This window comes from Rhyacophila brunnea, unplaced genomic scaffold, assembly GCF_057557595.1.
Source record: "Rhyacophila brunnea isolate RB1 unplaced genomic scaffold, BYU_Rbru_1.0 scaffold_12, whole genome shotgun sequence".
Taxonomy (NCBI): Eukaryota; Metazoa; Arthropoda; class Insecta; order Trichoptera; family Rhyacophilidae; genus Rhyacophila; species Rhyacophila brunnea.
The window spans coordinates 18378866-18402384 of NW_028232774.1; the positions used below are offsets into that span (position 1 = coordinate 18378866).

A 23519-nucleotide genomic window follows, 5' to 3' on the forward strand; every position below is an offset into this window, starting at 1 on the left:
TTATTTTAAATAATGTCTATGCCTCCCAATGTTTCTTTCATAAAAAAAAGTTTTTTTTGATACCTCCACACTCTACAGGTCTTCATGGGTTTACGTTGTAGCGGAAATGGTAATTATTTACCTCTTAAATTCAACAGATCAATTAAATAAATGAATCATGATTTCTGTGAAGGTTAAGATACTTTATTAACAAATATAAATAATAATGACATTCAAAGATTACCAATTTGGAAAACAGAAAACCATGCGGTAACTAAAACAGCATTCAATGATATGGATCATCACAGAAAACAAAGAGTACTGCATATTTTGTATACTAAGTATTTTAACTAAAGAGATGTAATTTATTGGTGGTGCTCTCCCGGGCTGGGTTTGCCGTATTTTTTTTCCCACCAAGCGACGTACTCTTTTTTCCTCTCCTCCCGTTTGGCGAAGTATTTGGGGTAATGCGCTTTCTCCAAAGGATGCCAATAATCGAGGACCCAGTCTGGCGCTGTGACCACTCTTTGGTACGCTACACCTCCAGGGCTGTGGGGGACTGTAAATAAAAATATATAATTATTAATACACCACGTGTTTGTTCTCCGTTAGTTTAGTGAGTTGTCCAGCGAAGTAGAAATAATAAAACATAATATCACACCGGGTTGTGCTTCTTTTTGCCAGTTCATTGTCATGCATACAGAGCACATGGAGCTAGCCAGCGCTGCCTGCGAATCGTTTTAGATTGAACTGTGCAGCAATCTTCATACAGATTGTTGAAGCGTAACTGAGCGCAGGTTTTACAAGTGTCTTGTAAAGCGTGCTTTTAGGTTGGGGACACTTTTGTGATTAATGGATGAAAGTATTTTACCATGATTTACTGAAAATTTAGTCTAAAGGTTAGGTTACGATATTAGGATTTATTCATATATTTCATTTGACAGTGGCATAGCATCAAAGGTTGTGCGCACCACTGATTTGAGTGATAAAAAATTTCACAAAAAAAAAATACTCAATAAAAACTTCGCCTGCCTATTCTGAACTTACATTTCTTGGGTTGGAAGTGTTGATGTTGAAATAGCTCTTCTTCTCCGTCAAGGATTAATTGCTTTGCAAGGATCATGTCTTTCAGGTCTTTCTTCTCATCGAACCTCGCTCGCAACTGTGTTACTTCCAGGCGGTACTTATCCCTGTAAAAAAAAACCTTTATTTAATAAAATCCTCATACATACAAATAGACAAATCTAGCCATCCGGTAGTACCTTAGCCGGCTCGCACATCTAAACTCATCCCGTCTACGACACAGCCATAAATTAAACCTTGTAGGAATTACGCATTCATGTTGCATAACCAGCTGCGCACATAGGAGCCTGGTGACAGTGACGATCCCAACCTCTCGAAACGTAAGTCGTCAAAAAAATGAAACATCAATGCACAAAAGTGCCATCAGACGCAGAAGTGGTCTCTTCTGGCCTCTGTATAATCATATTATATATGCAAGGATATTTTTCAATCTCTTCGACAAAGTAAATATTGGTGCGCTTGTCTGTCATTATGTAGGAGACACGGCGACTGGTGAATTTGACTTGACGTTTGAATTAAAATGGCTGACTCGCAGCAGCGGTTTGCGCATGCGTAACTGCAACACGGATGGCGAGCAAAATGCAGTGCGAATTGCGTGAAATTTGTTGCTAGCGACACCAGATGTATTTTTTATGAACAGTATAATACCGATACTCCAGTTCAACAGTAAAATAACCAAAGAAAACCTTATTCTAAGATAATGGTGTTATCAAAAAAATTCTCATTTCAATTCAAATATCTCAAATTTTGAAGAAAATTCGATCTCGTAATAATTGAATTAGATTAATTACACCTTAACACATTTTTCAAAATTATTTTAGTACTGAATTATAAGGAGATAATCTTTGTACATCGAATGGTATTGATATTATAAAATAGAGCAGGGTTGACGAACCTTTTTACGTAGGCGTGCCAAAATTTCCCTATTATTTTTCGACTGACGTGCTGAGTAGTTTGTCACGGGGAAAAATAGTTTTTAAAATTCCCATTAAAAATGATGATGTTCTAGACACCACTCAAAGAACATAGCACACGTATAGCTTTATCACTTTTGTCAATTACGCCATACATTCCGGTCTACCAATTTTGAAACTGTCTGCCAGAATTACTATTACTAGCATCACCAAGTTTTTGTTTTTTATTTGGTGCAGTCATTTTTTGTGAGTAGTTATTAGATTGTTAATGTATTAATTAGTTTAGTTCTTTACGCACACATTGACATCAGAGTTGCTCCGATCAGATGAGATATTCTCTCGCTACAGTGGTCTCAAGCATTGTAAATCGATCAAAATTAGAGGTTCGCAGTGCGGCATCCCCCGTCGCCTGATGAGGTTAGTGCTATAATATTATATGTGACACATAACGCCTAACGACCGACCTATGTAATTATATTTATATTAAATGTAATGCTTATTCTTGAAGAGTATTTGCCTACTATTTTTTATACAATGCTATTTGTAATTTATTATTATTAGGTATTTTTTTTCTCTTCAAACCCGTGCCATGCAAAATCATTTCACGTGCCACTGGTGACACGCGTGCCATAGGTTCGCCACCATTGAAATAGAGGATTTAGACAAAGATTCGGGGTCTCTTATTTGGTTGTGCCCCATTGCTTAGGATACTCTTGCGGTGAGGTAGCTACGTCACTGGGTGTGGGTTGTTGGGCTCTTTCATGATCGGCCGCAGAGGCCTAATGCGCCAGCTAGATGGCAGCAACTTGCCTGCGCGATATAAACTTTTATAGCGCTTTTCGTTTTCCCGTCCACCGATAAACACCGGTTTGCGCAAGTAAGATTGTCGTAAAGCATGAGTGTCTAGCCGGCGCGTAAGGTAATGTGTCATGGCATTATCCAAAAGGTGAAGAACTTTGAAAGAATAGTTATAGTTCCAGTGAGTAGTTTTGGATTTCATGGTGACAACTAATCTGGTCATCCAGTGAACTCAAAATAAATGCTGCATAAAAATGAGAACAAAGATTATTAATCTCTCCCAGTTTCGGCGGTGAAAACAGTAACACAAAGTATAATTAAATACACAAAATGAAAATACAAAACTTAGTGACAGTGTTTCTGTTTCTTGGGCCATTGAGAAAAATTCCCGCTTTATGAATATATTATTATAGTAGGCCTCTTTAAAGGTGAAACTTGAAGGTGAAAAAAAATTTGGCAGTACATCGGTTGAAAAACACAGTGCTGATGTGTCCATTTATTGAGATTTTGTATATAAGACAGTGTCCATTAGGAAATCAAAAAATTGAAAAGAAACCCTTGAAGGTAATTTTATAGTACTTCATATTGTTTTCGTGATTGTGGTCTTTTTAGAGCAATAACTAAATCAAAACCTAACACAACTTACTGTAACTTAAACATAAGTACCTAGGTTGTGTTAGGTTTTTGGTCTCACCTTAACCATAATGATGATATTATATGGAGTAGGTACTATAAAATTACCATCTTTAAAAATATTGATTAAGTACAGTAGCAGCTCTATCTTATCATATTGAATATGTTTATACTTAGTCATTATTTAAGGGTTGGTTGAACTATAGAACTTCAATAATAGGTAGTAGAAAGTAGATTGTGACAGATCACATGATTATGTTTTTTCTTACCCTGTGTAACTTAGATAATATCACATGAGATATATACTAGGATCAATTAATATTCATGTATTCGAAACGGAGCACATTGAAATACTAATTAATAATCGACATAAACGTATAGTGACAGTCTAAATAGAGAAATGTTGACAGTTAATTACATAATATATTTTCTGATAATGGAAGACTGTGATACGTCAATAGTGGATTTGTGCAAGTACCTTGAATCAAACCAGCATTCCAAATTCCTACAGGCTCTTTTATAGAGAGAACATACTTGCTGTCCATGTGTCCGAAGACCAGCAATCGGAACATGGGCCATTTTCGTTTCGCGAAGTTCGGCTTATCAGTTTCACTTTATTTATATTTTCTCTCGTCCTCGATTCTCAAAACTACTAACTTCACAGTAATTAGGTACCAACATAACAGAACGAAACTCGTTTCTAAATAGCATACAACGCAGACATTGCACGGTTACAACCTAATAAAAAAGAAAAAATAATGTTTTTGAGATGGAAATGACTTTGGTGTCTATTAAAAAACCAAGAAACATTTAGTTCATTCAGTGAAAATAATAAAAATAATACTATCGTCTATAAAACGTATTGTAATTAATTAATAAAACCACGGTATTGTATCACGGACTAAGATAATATAAAACATTGTTTATAGCAACATTAAATGCCAATGTCACTTATCAAAACAAAACTAAAAATACAAAACAAATGCTATCGACTTGCATTAGAAGTTTTCACAATACATTTTCTAATTGTTTCGCGATCAGAATAGTTCTTATAAAAATAAAGAAATGGTAAGAAATAAACAATGTTGATTATATAATATTATATAATTATTTATTTCATTTGTTTGGTCAATACTTTTGCGATAGTTTGACCCACTTTTTAAGTTTGATTACTGAGTTATTTTCATTTATTTTCGAACGACTGCATGGCGTGAATAAGCCCAATTTGGCTGGTGAAAGTGAGAAGATGGCACTGCTAGTGAAGAATATTGATTTAAATCAAATACGAACACCTTCTATCTATACGTTTTTAATCCTTTTTTGTGTACAGTTTTTGTAGTGCTTTAAAAGAATCATCTTTATCTTAAAACGTAGAGTATTGTGATACAATAAACATACAAATAGTGTATAGTATAAGAATCAATATATTTATACTATATACCGATTAATTCTCAGTAAGTTTATTTTAAAAAGCATGACGTATATTATTAAGTTACAATAAAATATCGTCAAACCAGCTATCTATCATGTAGAAATATACAATGAACATAATATGGTTCTGTCAAGCACCTTGGGTATTTATATCGAATGTACATGTGTTGATAGTGCCCTCTCATTCCCTATTATCATTCTCTGAACTCGAATGAAGGCTCCAGGTGCTTTAGTTTTAATATGCAAACTGGACAGTTTTCAATGTGTTGGTGACCACTAGATGAAAAATCGATTAGTTTTATCAATCTTCAACACATCGTCTGGAGTTACTTAGAGTTGAGCCAATGGCTAAAATCCAATTTTTGTGAGGTCGCTGGATGAAAGTAATAATATATTTTCCTATTCATTTCAGTCTGCGTCCATTTATTTGAAATGGGTGCCAAATCTTCAAACGTCACCACATCGAAGCACATGCTGCCGTTGTTTCAAGTCGTATCAGACCTAGAAAAGCCCTACCAATCCAATACATCGCTGCAGACTATCAATTCCGGCTATTACTTTGAAAACACATCTGTTCTCACTGAAGGTAAAGATATTGTCCTTCACCGATATGCGGAGTCAGAGAATTTATCATCCGGGAACTACTTTCCCGATGTGAATATTCCCAAAATTGAACGTTTTAATAATAGCCGGAATGGTGTTGACGCTTGTTCTGAACACTACCATGGAAGGACGGTGAGGATCGGTAGAGACCATAAGAGAAGAAATAAACGAAGACGGAGGTTAAAGATGGAGCAAGTCGAAGACAATGGTTATATTGAGCACATGCCTAAGTCGGATAAGCATAGAAGTCATTGGCATAAAAAGAAAGATTCGGTAAGTTTTTACCATCACTATTCACATGGCCGGATTTACACTTGAAGGGGCCCTAGGCTAATACCTATCAAGGGACCAAAACCACCACTCGGTAAAATGTTATTTGCGAAATCTCCGTAAAAATAATATGATTGGTGTAACATCATTGTACCTATGTGTTTTTAATAATGAAAGATTTGATTGATGCAAATTATTTTTGTGTTTCCTGAATGCACTTTCGATATATTTTTTCATCGTAAATATTTCTTCGATGTCATAGTTTTCTTGCAATTGATTTCAATAATATCATATTTTATTGAAAGTAGCTACCTACTTCTGTCGACTTTTTGGACCCCCTAAATTCATTCGTAATCAAAATTTTCATGTATATTTTCAATTTATCTTTCAAGCCACGAAGCCTCTATTAATTTAAAGGCCGTTTAGCCCTATGATAAATCCAGCCTTCACCATCCACGAGAACTAATTTGCTTCAATCAAATCTTTCATTATTAAAAACACATAGGTACAATGATGTTACACCAATCATAGAATGTTATATTGTTTTTCAGGATGTACACAGAAAGACTCGCAAGTCAAAACATACCATAGACAGCACCAATAATAACTATTCAATCACACAGCGTGGAAGGGCATCTTCGTCTTTGTCTCCGGGTAGAAAAAAAACCGGTATGTTCACCGAAATGAGCCTCAACATGTACAGAGATGATGGAGTAGACCTTTCGCGACATTTCAAAGACCTCACAGAAGATGACTTCAATTCTGACACTGAAAATAATGCAACTAATACAGAGCATTCCGACTGTCCGACTTACGAGGTACCAAAAGACATAGTTAGAAGTAACTCGAGTAGGAAAAGTCGACATCGTAAACTTAAGCATGAGAAATATTTTGACGATTCTTCAGGGAAATTGTCTCCCGGACATGACTCTGAACCCGGCGGAAGAATGAAGAGTAAAATTATTGTAAGGAGGTACGAGGAAATGCTGGCCGCCTTGCTGAATAAATGTCAAGAAAAGGATGCCATTGTGAGATACAATTTTTATAAATATTGAATATTTACAAAATGAAATACTTACCTCAATATCAAAGACATTGAAGAAAACCTTATCTATAAGACAGAGCCTAAATATAATATGAAAGCCAAGCTTATAAAAATACTATTAGGTACATATGACTAATGATTAAATTACCCGCAAGTCATTTCACATTGCAGATCATTATCAGTTCACATTATTATCGCAAATTCTGTAGATTACTAAATGTGCAGATATTGCCAAGAGAAACCCTGAAACTTGTTTAATGAATGTTTAATGAATGGATGGTGTTGTTTTATTTATTATTACATACATTGACCGATTCAAACACAAGACATGGTCTATTTGGACCGAAACCAAACCAGTGCATACAGTGAAACCCCCGATTTTACATTTCTGAAAGGACAGACAAAAACAATGTAAATGGGGTGGCGTTTATATGCCTGGAATTCATATTTTCCTGCTGATTGCGTGTAATTTCTGCAGTTCCGTTGTAGATATTAAAAAAAATATATATATTTTTCAACACATTCCATTAAATGCATGGTAATCGTCGAAATAAATTACAGACACACTTGTGCATTTCTATTTATAGACATGTCTGGTGCCCAAAACCAAGTTTATAGAAGGTTGTCTGACCAAGAGAAAAGGAACATTCTCGTAGAGACGAAAGAACACGTTAACATATGCATCAAATCAATTTTTATGTCTTTTTAATAAAAAAATAAGCTTCATTTTTCAATACCCATGATTTAATTATATTTTCACTTTATTCACATTTTTTTGTTTGTCCCTTCAAAAACGTAATATCGGGGTTTCACTGTTTATATAATTCTCTATGATAGGACTGACAATATCAGTTTATTATTGTATATAGATAGACAGGCAGCTATCCCAGTACACCAAACTATCATAATTTAGAATGTTAAGATGAACCATCACAGAAATTGCATATACCGCCATACGTTTCATAATACTGAAACATCAAAGCAGTCAGCAAATAAGGCAACTGTAAACAATAGTATTGTAGAATCTCCATCAACTCTTGTAATACTAAATGTTTATAAGACACCCCACCCTCTTGTCCAAATTGTTTCCTCAATAATCATATTGCTCCCTCCTTTCAGATTCAAGAAAAAGATGAACATGTCATAAAACTGAAAACCAAATTAAAACAGGTCCTAAAATACAACGATCAGTTTGCAGACGAGAATGACTATCTGAAAAAACAACACGAAGACATGAAAATCTGCATCGACCAATACAAAAGTTACATTGTTTCGCTGGAGGAGCACAACAGGAATGTAGAGCTGAAGCAGCAGGCACCGGAAGGATCCGTCCTGATGGTGGGGACGTGTGTAAACTGCACCGCCAACGAAGTGGCCACAATCAAATCTGAACGATTAAACGCTCGGCTCAACGAGGATTTGATGATGCTCAAAAACGTTGTTTACAGGTATGTATTGTAGAAATAATCTATCTATCTAAGTATAATCTTGTAATTATTATTTTTTTAATTCAATACTGAATATAATATGTAAGGTTTTATGAATGTTATGATTCTTTATTATAGAAAAAACACAATTTTGAAACCTCGGAAATATACATGGGCCTGGTGGGACATGAATTCATGTCTTTCATTTTCTATGTGTGAGTGCTTTCATCTCTAAGCTATCGATCCATAGACGGATCGATCATAGGATTCATGCAAATTATTTATTATACCTAACTAAGTTTTAACTGGTTGTGGAGTACCACAGTGCCGCAAGTGCGTTTACGCAACCTAATTGTACGTTAAGTACACTAATTAACTAATTGCGGCACAGAAAGGATTAATAGTCTTTTCCGAGTTGTGTGTGTGTGTTTTTAATTTGTCTTTAATGTGTTTTTAATTTTAGAATGCTATACTCCTGAGTCTATTCAGTTTTGAATAAAAAAATTGCCTTAATTTTTCCTCGTATGAGTAATGGAGTGGTTCATATCCCTACATCCAAATATGTACAGATTTGGTGATAGATGCCGTGGCAAGACATATTATGTATATTAGTAATTTTGGTGAATATAAAAGTATTCTGTACCGTCATTTTTATTATTGGTGTAAAACATTATACCTACTTACTAGGTAATTAAAATATAACACAACATACATATTATTATAATACAGTATTTTGTTTTGTTTTATACTTAGATGGACAATGTCACTTAGAACTTTTGATTATTCGCTAAATAGTTTTAATTGTGTGAATGTGTATTTCGTTCCAGGTTAAACGTCCAGCTGTCGAGATATCAAGAGAAACTTTGTCATGCCAATCCGCTGTCACGGACAGATTCTAAAAATTCACCCTGGAAATTGAATAACGGCAATAGCACAACTGAATCTGGCGCTAAAACTGTTTCACAAGATGCAAATATCATCCGAACCAATACTTTCACAATAACCGAGGAGGGTATTTCGATTCCTCCGCTACCGACTTTCGAAGGAGATCTAGGTAATGAAATATTTAATGGGACATGGGATGGTCAACTGAATTTATATATTATTTCTGTTCATATAAAATTATTGATCAATGAGATATAATTGAACATGTGTGACGGTTACACTCATCCTTAATTTTATTATATACTATAGTAATAATGTATGTATGTGCTATTTTATGCTTTAACTTGCCAGTTAAAATTATGTTTTTTATCCGAAAAATATAATATCCGTAGCTTTGACAATACCCTAAATCTTTACAACTCAGATGTATTGTAGGCGGTTAGCATGTTTTGACTTCATTTATGAAAAGAATAATATATATATTTTAAAATAATAATTTGAAAATGGTGTTTTGAGATTATTTTGATAATATGTAATTTAGGAATGTTTATTGTGTCGTCCTCCAGCGTAGTAGACTTGTAGACAAAAGTCTTTGACTGGCTGTCCTTAAACTATATTAATTACTCCAGCAAATAAATCGTTTAAGAACTTTCAGATACAAGCAAAAATCCTGAAGATAATAATGAAGCTAATGACCAAGTGAAGTCAGTAAAAATTAATTGTGATGCTGTACTGGACGGCCGCGATGAGAAAAAACGTGACGCTGCAGAAAGTCAGCTCCAGGGGGAGATTAAAGGTCATCTGACTCGGCAGTCCAACGTCTCGTCTGCTCAATATGATGGACGATCTATTTGGGGAGATGTTAACACGCATACACTAGGTGAGGAATAAATGAAGCTCTGTTGCCTTTGTTTCCAATAGCCTCAATAATTAATATCTTATCAAGAGAATTATTAATTATTCAGTCCTATGTTTTCCAAATCAAAACATGTTTTTTTTTTTATAGATAATGATAATTATAGCTAATATGCATTTGGCATCTAAAGAATTCAATAAACACAGTCATCTTTTGATAATGGCATCTTATGGGGAGTGAATAATCTCTACTCGTTGAAAAGAATCGGTTTGTCTACAGCAAACAACTATTGGGTGAGACAATTCTTGTAACAAGTGTACCACTGCTACATCTTTGAAAGAAGACTGCTGTATGTATTGATAATATTCCTTTTATTATCATTATTTATGATTTCCGTTGCTATTTCAGCTCCACTTTTAAATGCTTACCAAGAATCCATCACGGAGAAAGATGAATTAATTCGCGGCTACGAGGTGGAATTCAACCGTTTCACTTCTAAATTGAAGACGGTGTTGAGCGAAAATGACATTCTACATTTGCGGGTATCGAAAGTCGTGAGTGAGACTGCGACGACCAGGCAAGCGTGCGGTATGGCCACGAGGGAAAGAGACGAGCTGAGACGGGACTGTTCCTCTTTTAAAGATAGATGTGCCCAACTGGAGAAAAAACTTAAAGAAGTTCATGAATGCTATGAGCAAAAAGGTGATTTGTTTTATTTGCTTTCCATTACAACCTATGAGAATTCTGAGACACTTTTTTGTTTCTGTTAGATCCTCAGTAATTAACCATTTTTAGTTATTAACATTTTTAATGAAGATTAGGAATGTAATAATAACCCAAAGTTTGGCCCAAAAGAATAGAAAAGAAATCTTCTTCTATGGAGTGAACCAGAAAATGGTTACTGAGGTATTATTTGCAAATCATTTTGTATTTTAGATCCACTTATAAAAAGGTTCACTTGTGCTCTGATTTATTTATTAGGTTGAGATGAAAACACCTTGTATTGGTGCTACAAAAAGGCTTTTTTGTACAGTGAACTATCATTATTGAGATGAAGAATCATGTAAAATCATAAATAGTAATAGGTAAGTAACCTAGGTGAGATGTGAACAGCAGGCGGCCGTTTTTATAAACATTTCATTTAATTCTGCCAACGTGAAGAATATTTTTATTTTATCCCGACCACATGTTGTACTATAAAAAGTTCATATTACTCCCTCCTATAAAGAAGTTAAATCTCTTTGGTTACGCGTGAAGATGTTTTTTGACTCCCATAAAATGTTTGCAGAAGCTATACATACATATTATCTTTAGATTTGTACCTATACCTTCATTTACGTGATTGATTTGTTTCAGTTGAATCAATGTCTCGAGACTACACCATGATTCATCAGGAGTACTTCAAAACAAAAACAGGTCTCGCTACTGTTCAAGGTCGCTGCCAGGTGCTGCAACATCAGTACAAGGAACTTCAAGGCGAAGCGACGATACCTGCCAAGCTGCATCATTCCAGTATTGATGAATGCAAAAGGTCTACGATACTGTGTATTAAATTTACTATTATATAGATACCAGTAGTGAAGGGTGGAATAATTTAAAAATATTGCTTACATTGAGGGATGAGTGTTTACTGATTATGATTATTTTCTATAGATTATTCGAAGAGTTAAAAAGCAGATACACTGCGGATAAAAATCGGGTGAACGCCAGACTAATGGTGTTACAAGATACCAACTCGCAAACCGAAAAGAGACTTTTAGACATTGGTAATGAGAAGCAAAGATTGGAAGTGAAAGTTAAAAATTGCGATAGAATTATAAGGTGAGACATTACATATTATGTATGTATAATGGTTTTAAATAGAACCTTCTGTTGATTTTACATTATTTGAGTTATTTATGTACCTGTTTCCTACTACGAACTCATTTTCCCATTATAATGAAGTACTACCATGTAAACGCACATTTCTATATTAATATTATTATCGTTACATATCAAGAGCAGTATTGGCACTATTCGAATGGAATCAACATTGGTTGCTTCATATCTTGAAAAATATATTTTTTATTTTTTTATAGAAAAGGCCGGCGAGATGCACTATTAATGCGCAATGAATTGACAGCGGTTAAGTCGTCTCTCGATGCATCCAAGCGGCGGACGGGTCGTGCTACAAATCTTTGCCGGCAGCTCGCCTCGGCTTTGGAGCAAGCGCAGGGTGGAAAGAGACTGCAGCATCAACATAATATGAGGGCTGAAAAAATGGTTTGTATAATGTTAAATAACATGTGCCGCATTTCGTGGCTTAAGAACCTCCGTGATTCGTACGAGTGCAGCTCTACCAAACTGTTCCGGGTAGCAGATGATAAGGCTAAGATCCCCCTGATGGTTCCTGACCTCCCTTAGGGGATGGCACGATAAGAAGAAGAAATAATATGTAGCCACAATGAGCTGATTGAGTGGAGGCAAAGATCATGCAAGTTGTTCTGCATTGTAGATAATTGGAAGCAAACATTACACTTTCGTGCTCTTAAGATTCATTTGTCAGAGCTGCACTGAGATAAAAACGCATTGCATTAGTAAAATTTTATAAAACGAACCATTATTATCATCGAGTATTTAGATGAAGAATCACAAAAAATCTCAAGTAACAGTACTTCATAATATAGCATAGCAAAATATCAAAAAAACCGATGTCTTATTTACGCCGCCATGTTTCAATGCTGCCGAGGCATCGATTATTAGTTTTTATATGACTACTAATTCAATCACTCTAAAAACTTTCTGGAATCACAATTGAGTGGTGTAATTTAAAAAGCTCATAAATCCCTAGTCCCAAAATTCTCGGTTGAAGGTTAGATCGTTGGACAAAATTATCTGATTGTGCGGTCATTTTTCGTTTGTTTTAGTCTGTTCAAAAGGAAGCTCTCAAAGAACTGGACGCTGTGGAGGTGAGGATAAAAGAGCAGGATAGAAACATGACCCTGATTAGGGAGAGCACTCAAAGGGAGCTGGACAGATTCGAAGACCTCATGAGGGAAAAGGATGCAACTATTGAGGCTATGAGAAGGCATATAAATAAAGAGAGGTGTTCATTAATCACTACATATTTTTGCAATTCATACTATTAATGTTCACTTGTGAAATCGTGGGTCACTGACTTGTATTTCTCATCTGGCAAAATCACATGTTTCTGTAATGCGTGTTTGGACTCAGAGCACGGACTTAATAGGTTGGATGAATGGTTAACAACCATCAATCATAACATTTAAAAATTGAAGGGACCTCTTTCAGAGGCGGCCAAGATCTACATTAGATTATAGTGCCAATAATGATGATGGTGACTATATTTTACATATGTTACATATATCGCTAGTTCTGCTCTAATAAATAATATAACCAACTCTACAACATTTATTATAATATATCTAGTTATTAATTTTTTATATAATATATTTGGTTGAGCAAGTTGTAATGTGTCTTTGTTTTATTAACGCGGCACAGACTGGAGCGCTACTCGGATCGAAGGATAACTGCTCACCCGCCGGCTGATTTGACCAAGAAGACTTTTGAAGAAATCAAAAGATTTCCCCCGAAACCTCCTCGGAAAGATCTTCCGTCTACGGCTGTGGCTTCCGACAAAGGAGGGTACGTTTTCAACGAGGATCCAGATAAATTTCAATGATAGAGAAGACCATTGGTGAAAGTGAAACTAAACTGACATCTATCGAATCTATACTAGTTATTAAAATTATTATTAATCAAATAATTATGTACCACATTTTACTTTAGGAAATAAAACGTTGGTAATTTCTAAGATAATAAAATTACGTTATATTTTTTCAAGGTTATTTGCAGGAAATTATATACCTACTGTTGATTTGATAATATGGATTTATTTTTGTAAATTATTTTTACAGATAAAATTGTCTAGTCAAAGAGCCACATAAATGATATTAAGATTAAATTTCTATGTGCCATTTTGATTCAAGAAGTGGTGAAAAAACAATTATCTTTTTTAGTGGAGGCAACCAATGACATTATTAATGGACAACGCACTCAATACAGTAGTTAGCAAGTAAATTCGCGCATACGACATTCGCACATGTATAGGTAGACGTCACTCAATTTCCATTATGTGATATCACGCATCGGGAATTTATAGCAATATCACCTTTATTGTAATGGCGTTAGAACAGTGTTTCTAGTGTCAATGTCCATTTGAGCGAATCCGTTCGAACCGAACCATTCGGCAGACCCGACAAAAAGCATCGGGAATTTATAGCAATATCACCTTTATTGTAAGGGCGTTAGAACAGATTATGCCATTCGGCAGACCCGGCAAAAAAGTGAGTGTCATTTTTTTCCCCAGATGCTTCGTCCATATTAATGTCATTGGAGGCAACCATATAAATTATTATGTACCAAATACTAAAGTGATTCTTAAAAATATCATAAATTATTTTGAGATACCTAGTCATGGCTTGAAGCATAACATAATAATTGTATATTGTGATTAATTTAATGAATATAAATACGTATTATAATGTTGTACTATTCAAATCCAATGCAATTCTTGGAGACGCTACGTGGTATCCATATTCCATCTAAGTGCTTGGCCAGAGTGAACGCATGAGCAGCGGGGCGGCAGCGGTGCGTGAAACTCAAACGTATAACCGTGTGTGAAATGCCCAAAAAAAAGACACTGTCTCCGAACATTTCACAAATGGTTATACGTTTGAGTTGTGCACGCCGCCCGCTTGACCACTGTGTTCTAGCACTAAAGGTGCGGACATGGACTTATAAGAAGAATAAGAATACAATATGTAATGTGATTAAATAATCAATGTCATATATGAATTTTGGTAACCACATGTAAAAAATTTAATCTCCATTATCATAGATGACTTAATTAAGACTAAGTGACCGTCCATTTAGCGAGATGGTTGAGATGGTTGCATCGAATATGGCTAGAGAACGAATATATAGCCTACAGTTACTGATCGGGTGATAAATAAATTACAGTAATTTCCAAAAAAAATATCCAAGCTTTGACTGCACGGTCAATATGGCGGCCGTCCAATGTCACATACTAGCGAGCGCTCCGCCGCGTTTGTATTTGTAATATGCAGGGCTGAGTACATGCTGCCAGAGTTGGTTACGGTCTATGACAGATATATTACTAAATCAAAATCACACTTGTGGAATGATCAGTGGGTTATCGCACTTAGTAAGTCGTTTTTATTACCGCTTCAAATTATGAACCTATATTTATTTTCGTCAACATAAAATAATGTTCGTCATCGTGACACTTACTCATTAGGATGTTTTGGAGAATAAAACAGTAAAAATAATTACCCCACTGCTAAAATACTATTATAATATAATTTATAATTAATAAAAAAAAATTTTTATTTTGTTTACTTAATTGGATTCAAAATTGTGAATGTATGATATCTCAAATTTAATCAATATATTCCGCTATAGTTAATATAAGACAAATCAAATAATTAAAATAGTTTATTGATGTTAGTGATATGAATTAGTCTAGTCATTTTTACTAATATGTAATAACGTATAATATTCAATAGATATGTTTGCCAAATTGTTACAAGAAAAAACTTATGTTTCGGAAAAGTTAAAATATTTTGCCATTACATTGGACATTCAAACCTATTACCATACCAGCATTAGTCCCATAGTCCATCGAATGGCTATTTTGGCAAATTAACTATGCACAGTAACCACAGGTGGTTCCACCAAGTCTAAAGTAAATAAATCGAGATAGAAAACTTCATGCATTTCCATACTAAAGTATCATTATTGGTTTTGGTGATCCATTTGATTACATAATCAAAATGCAATAATTGTGAATTAATTTAGCTTTTTTAATTCAACCGTTTTTAGTTAGAGAAAGATGATTTTAAAAAGTAGAATAGCGAAATCTGGAGGAATAAAATTTTTTTCTACTGTGATATTTATTTTCCAGGAGCACTTTCTTTGATGCCTTGGCAGTTGCTGCGCTGCTCTTTTGATTAAATTTTTTGCTAATTTATTGTATGAAATATTTAAATTACAGACGACGTAAGTGTAAATCTATATAAATAGGGATAACGGTATTGCATTATGTTCCAATTCAAAATATTGTATTAACATTAAGGTAATCTAGTCAAAATTGTATACATATCAATAAATAATTGTCAAATATTGTGTAATATGTACCTATATCTAAATAAAAATATTATACATACTTTATTGTCTATTTTTATTAATTTATTTATAAAATGCTTTGTATCCTTTTTATCATGAAAAATAAGGAACATTTTTATAGCAGAGGTGGGTAAAACAATGTAGTGTTTGGTATGTTGGATTAAATCTAGAATATAGATGATGTATACATTTTTGCCAACAGTATTGGTCAATATAAGGCTATTCGTTTCAAAGTTGGTAACCTCCATTTTTACTTTTTTTATATTTTTCTTGATTCTGATTTTCTCTTATGTATATTATTATTCAATGAACTAGGTTCTTACCTCAATATATATTTTTACTTGAGTTTAATAATTACTAATAAATGCCTAAGGTGATTCCACTCAATTCAATTCGGCATTAAATATATTAAATTCTAATGGATTTAAGTTTTGTACTATTTCATTTGAGTCGTTTTATGCGATCCTGGTTTCGCCTTTCGCCATCGACAGGTAATATGCCCGCTCATCATATATACACTGACAACGAAAACAGCTAACTCTCACTTAACAGTAAATTAATACAATAAAGTAAGGTAAAAACGTTATCACCTACCTATTAAGTCAAAGATCACAATAAAAAATATAACAAACAATTAATTATGAATAGTTGAAATGTGATGGTACGTATTTTCTACCAATTTTCTATTTGTGACATAAACCACTTAGGATCGATAATAAATAAACCTTGAAAAATAATATTATTTTGTTTCTATTGATAATGCCAATAGACATACTCCTGGATAGGTCCCTTTGAAAATAACAAAACATGGCCACCCAGGGAAATAAAAACTGTATTAAGTACACGCAAAGTTTTTCAAATCGCTTAAAGCCCAACTAAGTAGATATTTATCAAAACAATTAAAGTCCAAAATATTTATTTTTTTATAAATGTTGCACCGAACGAATACCTTCAGGACTTTCTTGTAGCCATCATGGTTATTAGATTCAATTATCTTACAATATCTCACATGCTGCAACCATTTCTATTACAAGATATTATGATAAAACTACATTTTTCTCAGTTTGACATTCAGTGGACTTTACGATGTTTGATATTAGTCAACACAAATTATAACACCTGGCCTGCGTCGTGTGGTCTGAATAGAACGATACTAGTATATATGCAAATAATTGCGAATTGCCAATTTGATTGTTACTGCAATGCGACTAGAGGTCATTTTTCCAAGTCAAAATAATGTTCGGCGATGGACTAAATTTTGGAAAAAATAGACGTTCTCACTCGTTGAAATTCTGGCGACTACTAACGTTAGAAATAAGAAATTAGAAAAACTATGGATTAATCGATCAAATGGTCTCTTTTTGTTAATTTTGCAAAATAATTATATTTCTAAATCGTCTGGAAGAGGATACATACATGAAACGTTCGACGTATTTTGGTAATATAGCGTCACTAATTATACCAAATTTATAGGGTTTTATTTATTTTTTCATTGTTGATTATTATTTACAAGTAATACATGAATATTATATTATAATAAAATTACATTTTTATTTTACAGTATACATTATTTTGTGAGAAAAAAACATTCAAAATTGGCTTATTTATGCTCAAACTAAAATGGCTTTAAAATCTTTATTTTTCTGATATTAAAAAAAAGTACGTGGGTTAATCAATGAAATGTATTATTTTACGCATTTCTTTCATACAATCTATACCTGCAAAACTATTATTAAGTTCTACATTCATTGTGGCGTGACAGTCGTTTTGGCCAATTTCGAAAACAGGACCGACTATTTGTCATTTATTTTAAAAAGTAAAGTGATTCGGAAAATTTTGATGACACAAATAGTTTTATTAGAATACTTTTTATGAGATTTTAATCATGCATGGTATATACATGTTTCCGAGAAGACAGGAAAAAACGGGTCAAATGGCCTTAATTTAAACATGTTTTTGTATTAATTTTAATGATGATAGAGACATTTTATTTCGCCTTTTGTTTTTCTAATTGTTTACTATGTTAATATGTTTAATATGTTCGTAAAAAGACAATATTTTATATGCAAAAATCCTAAATCTGCTTGGTGGTTTTTGAAGATTATCTCGAAATGGCAGAATATGGAGGTTACCGACTTTGAAACTGAAACTAAAGACCGGTTCGGATTAGTCTAGTAATTTAGTTGAGTGGCGGGTAATTTAGTAACTAAGCGTGTATGAACAGACAAAATTAGTAAAATCATTTAGTCTAGTCAATCCATTTTGTTCCAATTTTTCGGTCGAGTAGCGACCCCCACCAACTCTCACTAAATACTAATCAAGCCAAACATGACAAAACAGAACAACGATAAATATAACTATGACCTTTCAGGAATAATATAAATTTAATATTGAAATTGTCCTATCTCTATTATGTTGACAGATTTTTAATAGCAGAAATTTTCAATACGCCATAATAAATCAAATTATATACCTAATTTCTGCATTACTAATCGCTAGAAAGCCTCAAATAAACTTAACTCGGTGTTGCCGGCAAGCTTAGGATGGGTTTGGGTCGAAATCCTGAAGGCCGAAATCCCGAATGCTGAAATCCCGAATGGCCGAAATCCCGAATGGCTGAAATCTAGAAAGCCTAAATCCCGAAGGCCGGAATCCCGAAAAATAATTAAGAGATAAAAATATGCTTTTTTGTCTCCTGTAAAAAATTGCGCAATCGTAACACTTATCTTGAATTGCGCAAATTTCACAAAATGTATGATTTTTTTGTCTCTCTTGTAAAATATGCGCAATTCAAAAGCAATTTTTACAGGAGAGACAAAAAACCATTTTTTTTTCGTGATTTTTGATTTCGTCCGGCACCCGATTATTATTAGCTAGTGCTCATACAGGTCGCCTTGAAGATAAAAAAAAACGTATGAGACACTTAGTAATCGAGTGGCAATAGTCGTGCATGATTATCAAAATCAAACAGATAAATTATCAGATAGTATATATTATACGTTGATGATTGTTATTATTTTTTTTAATTATTAAATATTTATATATAAGTTTATGTATTTCGTTTAAAATTTAATTAATAAATAGATTCCACAAAAATTAATGTTTCATTTTTCCCCTGGCTGTTCTGTTTTGTCTTGTTCTGTTTTGTCCGGTCACCTAATTATTCATGGTGCCAAAACAACATTAGGTATGTTTGCAATATTTTACATGAACATGCAGAAATAGGTACATTATTTTTATTAGGGTATAACATACCTAAGTACCGAATTTTAAATTGTATAGATCCGTTTTATAGTTGATAGCTATATTGGTTCTCCAAGGGGTGGGGGCTGACAAGGCTCTAGCCTGGGGGCCCGGGGGCGTGGTGGTTCAACCAGATAAGTGAGATAAACACACATGACAAATTGACCCTAATAGTAAAAAAGTCGCCTGTGGAACTAATTTACTTGAAATGTTGATTATGGTTCTAATACATACCCCTATGATGTTATGCTTTATTGACTATCAGTGGGTCTATTCTATACTTATCGAACACTAAAGTGATAAATAGTATCAAACTTAGGGTAGGTTTGTATCAAAATATTAGCACTTATTGTAACAATTACATGAAGTTGTTTTTTATTGTTGCAATAAGTGCGATATTTTAACAGCAGCAAGATAGGTGCTGTTAAAATATAGCACTTATTGCAACAATAAAAACCAACTTCGTGTAATTGTTACAATAAGTGCTAATATTTTGATACAAACCTACCCTAAGTTTGATAATATTTATCACTTTTGCGGTCGATAAGTATAGAATAGACCCACAGAAGGCATTCGACTGCGTAAGATGGAACTGTATGTGGAAGGTACTTCTGGAAATGGGAGTTCCATCACACCTTACCTGTCTCATCAAAAACTTATATAACAATAGCCACATAAAGGTAAGAGTAAATAGTGCGTTTTCTGAGAGTTTCCGAACCGAGAAGGGAGTTCGTCAGGGATGTGTTTTATCTCCCCAGTTATTCAATATATATGGAGAGCATATAATGCGAAGAGCCCTAGATCATTGGCAAGGCGGAATAACAATTGGTGGCCAGAAAATAAACAACATAAGATTCGCAGATGATACCACACTAATCGCTGCTGATGAAAGGGAACCTACAGAGCTGCTACACCGGGTAGAGGAAGAGAGTCGCAAATACGGCCTCCTTATTAATAGGAATAAGACCAAGTTAATGGTTGTTGATCGGGCCAACCTTCTACCAACACCAAGTACACTCCAAAACCTCGAAACAGTCGACGAGTTTGTATATCTGGGATCGACCATCAGTCAAGTGGAAAGGGCAGATGCGAAGCGGAAATAAGAAGGCGCACACAGATTGCAAAAAATGCGATGACACGCCTTACCACTATATGGAAGGATCGGGGAATTTCGATTGCCACAAAAATGATGCTTGTGCAAACATTAGTGTTCTCGATATTTCGTGGACCCTGAAGGCAAGAGAACGGAAGGCAATTGATGCCTTTGAGATGTGGTGTTGGCGTCGAATGCTTCGCATTTCTTGGACGGAGCACAGGACGAACCAGTCAATCATCCAGTGACTGAAGATAAAGGAACCGCTCTCGACGATATGTCTGAGAAGAATTCTGCAGTTTTTTGGACATATTGTCAGGCGCGGACCGGACAAGCTGGAGAGACTGGTAGTTTTTGGTAGCCTCCAGGAAAAGCGAGGCAGAGGAAGAGCGTCTGCGTGATCGAGCGACCAAGTGAAAGAGCTGACTGGGGGCACCATCCATTCTGCCCTGAGAGAAGCGGAAAATCGAGAAGGATGGAAAGTCTTGGTCGCTCAAAAGATGGCGAAATTTAAATGTGGTCACGATCCTTAGCCATGAGTGCACGACCAAGAAGAGGCATGTAGTTATGCGAAACAATTTTTGATGTGTGTCGATACTCGACAATTCAGTATTAAAAAATACTAAAAATCGCTAAAAAATATACTAAATACTTTTAATTTTACCTCGAATACCATTTGGAAAAAGTTATTGTAGAGCGCCATACTACCTTTAGTAATTGGTAGGGGGGCCTACCAAATATCCTGACCTAGGGACCTGTTTTAGGCTATGGAGACCATGCAAACCATTATCAGAATTATACGTACATTTCATATAAAATAAATTACATCCTAAAATTCATTTTTCCACCGATAACATAATATTAACTTCACATAAGTAGGTAGCTGGTTCCATGACAAAACAGAACAAGACAAAACAGAACACGACAAACAGAACACGACAAAACAGAACATGACAAAACAGAACAAAACAAAACAGAACATGACAAAACAGAACAGCTAGGGGAAAAATGAAACATTATTTTTTGTGGAATCTATTTGTTAATTAAATTTGAAACGAAATACATATACTTATATATACATATTTAATATTTAAAAAAAAATCAATTTTTAAGTGAAATCATCAAGGTATAATATATATTTTCATTTTTTATTTATTTTGAAAATCATGCATTTTTTTATATATAGAGTATATAAAATTGTATATTGTAATCACTGCATGTTGGCCAGTTGGCGTAAATACCTCAATTTATCTGTTTGATTCAGCGCTCGGAATGGACAGGAACGCACCGGAGTGCCGTTGTGGTTCGTGGAATTCCAAAATATACCGTTCCGGCTCGTGGATTAATTTAAAATTGCGTTGCGGTTCGTGAGATTGAGATAATTATATATGAATGTATCTTTTAAAGTTTTTCTCAAAATTAAAAATTAACGAAGTTATGTTATGCCGGGCGAGCAAGGGTTAAAAATAAAAATTATGACATCCCTAAATTTCTTTCAACCTTCTTATTTTGTGTCGATATGTCCATGCATAAATGCATTGTCTAAATAACAAGAAACAACCAGCTGCAAGCGTAAATTACTTTATTACCCAAAAAAATGTTCCTTGCTGACACTATTTGAAAACTCTTAAAAAATAAAGTATACATTGTTTAATAATTTCTAAAGGATGAAACATTTCAAATCTCAATACAATCTTGCCTTTGACTTACGCATTGTTAATTTACTTACCTACTAATTTATTATATTATTTTATTCGGAGTGACAAAAAATATATTACTTCGCCATTTATTTTCGGGTGAATGAATTGTGTTTTCGATGGTTAAATTAATACAAAAAAGTTTGATAATTTGACTCGTGCAATCCGCTATAATATTCCTATTAGTTGCCTTTTAAAATATTTTGTATTATTTAAGATATAAATACGTTTCTAAACAAAATTGTTTATATTATTAGTTTGGTGTTTTTTTGCTACATTCTAGTAAGTTTTGTGTTTTAATTTTAACTGTGTGTTTAACTTGATTTTTTAATAAAAAATTGTTCTCCTAAAAGTTGGTCAAAAATGTCATCAGGCGAAACGTGTTAACCGAAACTATTGAAAAATATTTTGTCGCAGGTAACGTAACGCTGGCCACATACCTACACAATTTGATCATTTAAAAATTGATATTGGGTGGTTATTTATAAAAATAATGACGATATAATAAAGTAGTAGGTAATTCGTGTAAATCTGCTAAAACCACATTACATTACATTACATTACATTAGGAATTCACTCCAATAACCATTGAAGTGGCAACAGATGGTATTCATCTCAACAATTGACTTTTGTTAAAAAAAGCTTATGACGTGTCGTAAACCCCTATTTTTACGATGTTTACATTTGTTTTGTAATTTACATTATTGTTGAATTGCGACTATATTACAATAAACCTTGTGATATAACTACTACATTCATTCATTTGTTTGCCATAGGTCATGATGAGTAGGTATACTTTTTTGTAAGTGAATTTTGTTGCTTCTGGTAAGTTTTGTGTTTTAATTTTAACTTTGTGTTGAACATATTTTTTAATAACAATTTGTTCTCTTAAAAGTTAGTTAAAATTGTCAGCATGCGATACGAATACCTTTATATCGTCGGTGTATTGTAAAAAGGGCGAATTAACCAAAATACTATTTTTAATATTTTTTTATTTAAATTTTATTTTATATTTAAAATTTTTAACCTTTGACATTTATTTATTAATTAGCTGTCCTTATAATAGGCTTTATAATATAATATTTTAAAAAGTCTATTATGTTAAATTCGCTTTTTATTCGTAACACTATGTGGATAATCACCCTTACAATTATCGTTTTTAATAAGTACTTTCCTGAGGGATACAAATTCGCCATTTTTACATAATTATATTATTACATATATACCTATATACTATTGTCGCTGATATCCAAACTGATTTAAGATAATTCTGGCCACACGCACAATTTGATAATTTTGTGGATATTTATAAAAACAATGAAGGCTTAATTACGTAGTAGGTACTTCGTGTAAAT

General features: G+C 33.8%; 2 protein-coding genes across 3 annotated transcripts; one reads left to right on the forward strand and one right to left on the reverse strand.

Annotated features, from left to right (window-relative positions):
- Positions 1–161: 161 nt before the first annotated feature.
- On the reverse strand, positions 162–4043 carry ND-B22 (NADH dehydrogenase (ubiquinone) B22 subunit). 2 transcript variants are annotated; one of them, XM_085960882.1, is made up of 3 exons: positions 3942–4043; positions 1027–1169; positions 162–538 (listed from the first exon to the last, which is right to left on the reverse strand). In XM_085960882.1, exons 1-3 carry the CDS (start codon positions 3977–3979, stop codon positions 345–347), a joined length of 375 nt encoding a protein of 124 aa, XP_085817008.1. In that variant the 5' UTR covers positions 3980–4043; the 3' UTR covers positions 162–344. The 2 variants fall into 2 exon arrangements, with proteins under 2 accessions (XP_085817008.1, XP_085817007.1); XM_085960881.1 differs by having other exon boundaries at positions 3886–4043.
- Positions 4044–4247: 204 nt separating this feature from the next.
- Cep89 (Centrosomal protein 89kDa) lies at positions 4248–16791 on the forward strand. Its single transcript, XM_085960879.1, has 12 exons — positions 4248–4475; positions 5251–5714; positions 6263–6739; positions 7876–8204; positions 9011–9237; positions 9724–9948; positions 10333–10626; positions 11281–11455; positions 11578–11745; positions 12003–12186; positions 12831–13009; positions 13426–16791. The coding sequence occupies exons 2-12, from the start codon at positions 5271–5273 to the stop codon at positions 13604–13606; spliced, it is 2883 nt and encodes a 960-aa protein (XP_085817005.1). The 5' UTR covers positions 4248–4475; positions 5251–5270; the 3' UTR covers positions 13607–16791.
- The last annotated feature ends 6728 nt before the right edge of the window (positions 16792–23519 follow it).

Coding starts and splice junctions, on each gene's coding strand:
- ND-B22 (XM_085960881.1), bottom strand. CDS start 3,986: ATGGCCCATGTTCCGATTGCTGGTCTTCGGACACATGGACAGCAAGTA. Junction 1,170..3,885: donor GAATGCTGGTTTGATTCAAG/GTACTTGCACAA, acceptor TTTTTTTTACAG/GGATAAGTACCGCCTGGAAG. Junction 539..1,026: donor ACACTTCCAACCCAAGAAAT/GTAAGTTCAGAA, acceptor TTTTATTTACAG/TCCCCCACAGCCCTGGAGGT.
- Cep89 (XM_085960879.1), top strand. CDS start 5,271: ATGGGTGCCAAATCTTCAAACGTCACCACATCGAAGCACATGCTGCCG. Junction 8,205..9,010: donor CTCAAAAACGTTGTTTACAG/GTATGTATTGTA, acceptor ATTTCGTTCCAG/GTTAAACGTCCAGCTGTCGA. Junction 10,627..11,280: donor TGAATGCTATGAGCAAAAAG/GTGATTTGTTTT, acceptor GATTTGTTTCAG/TTGAATCAATGTCTCGAGAC.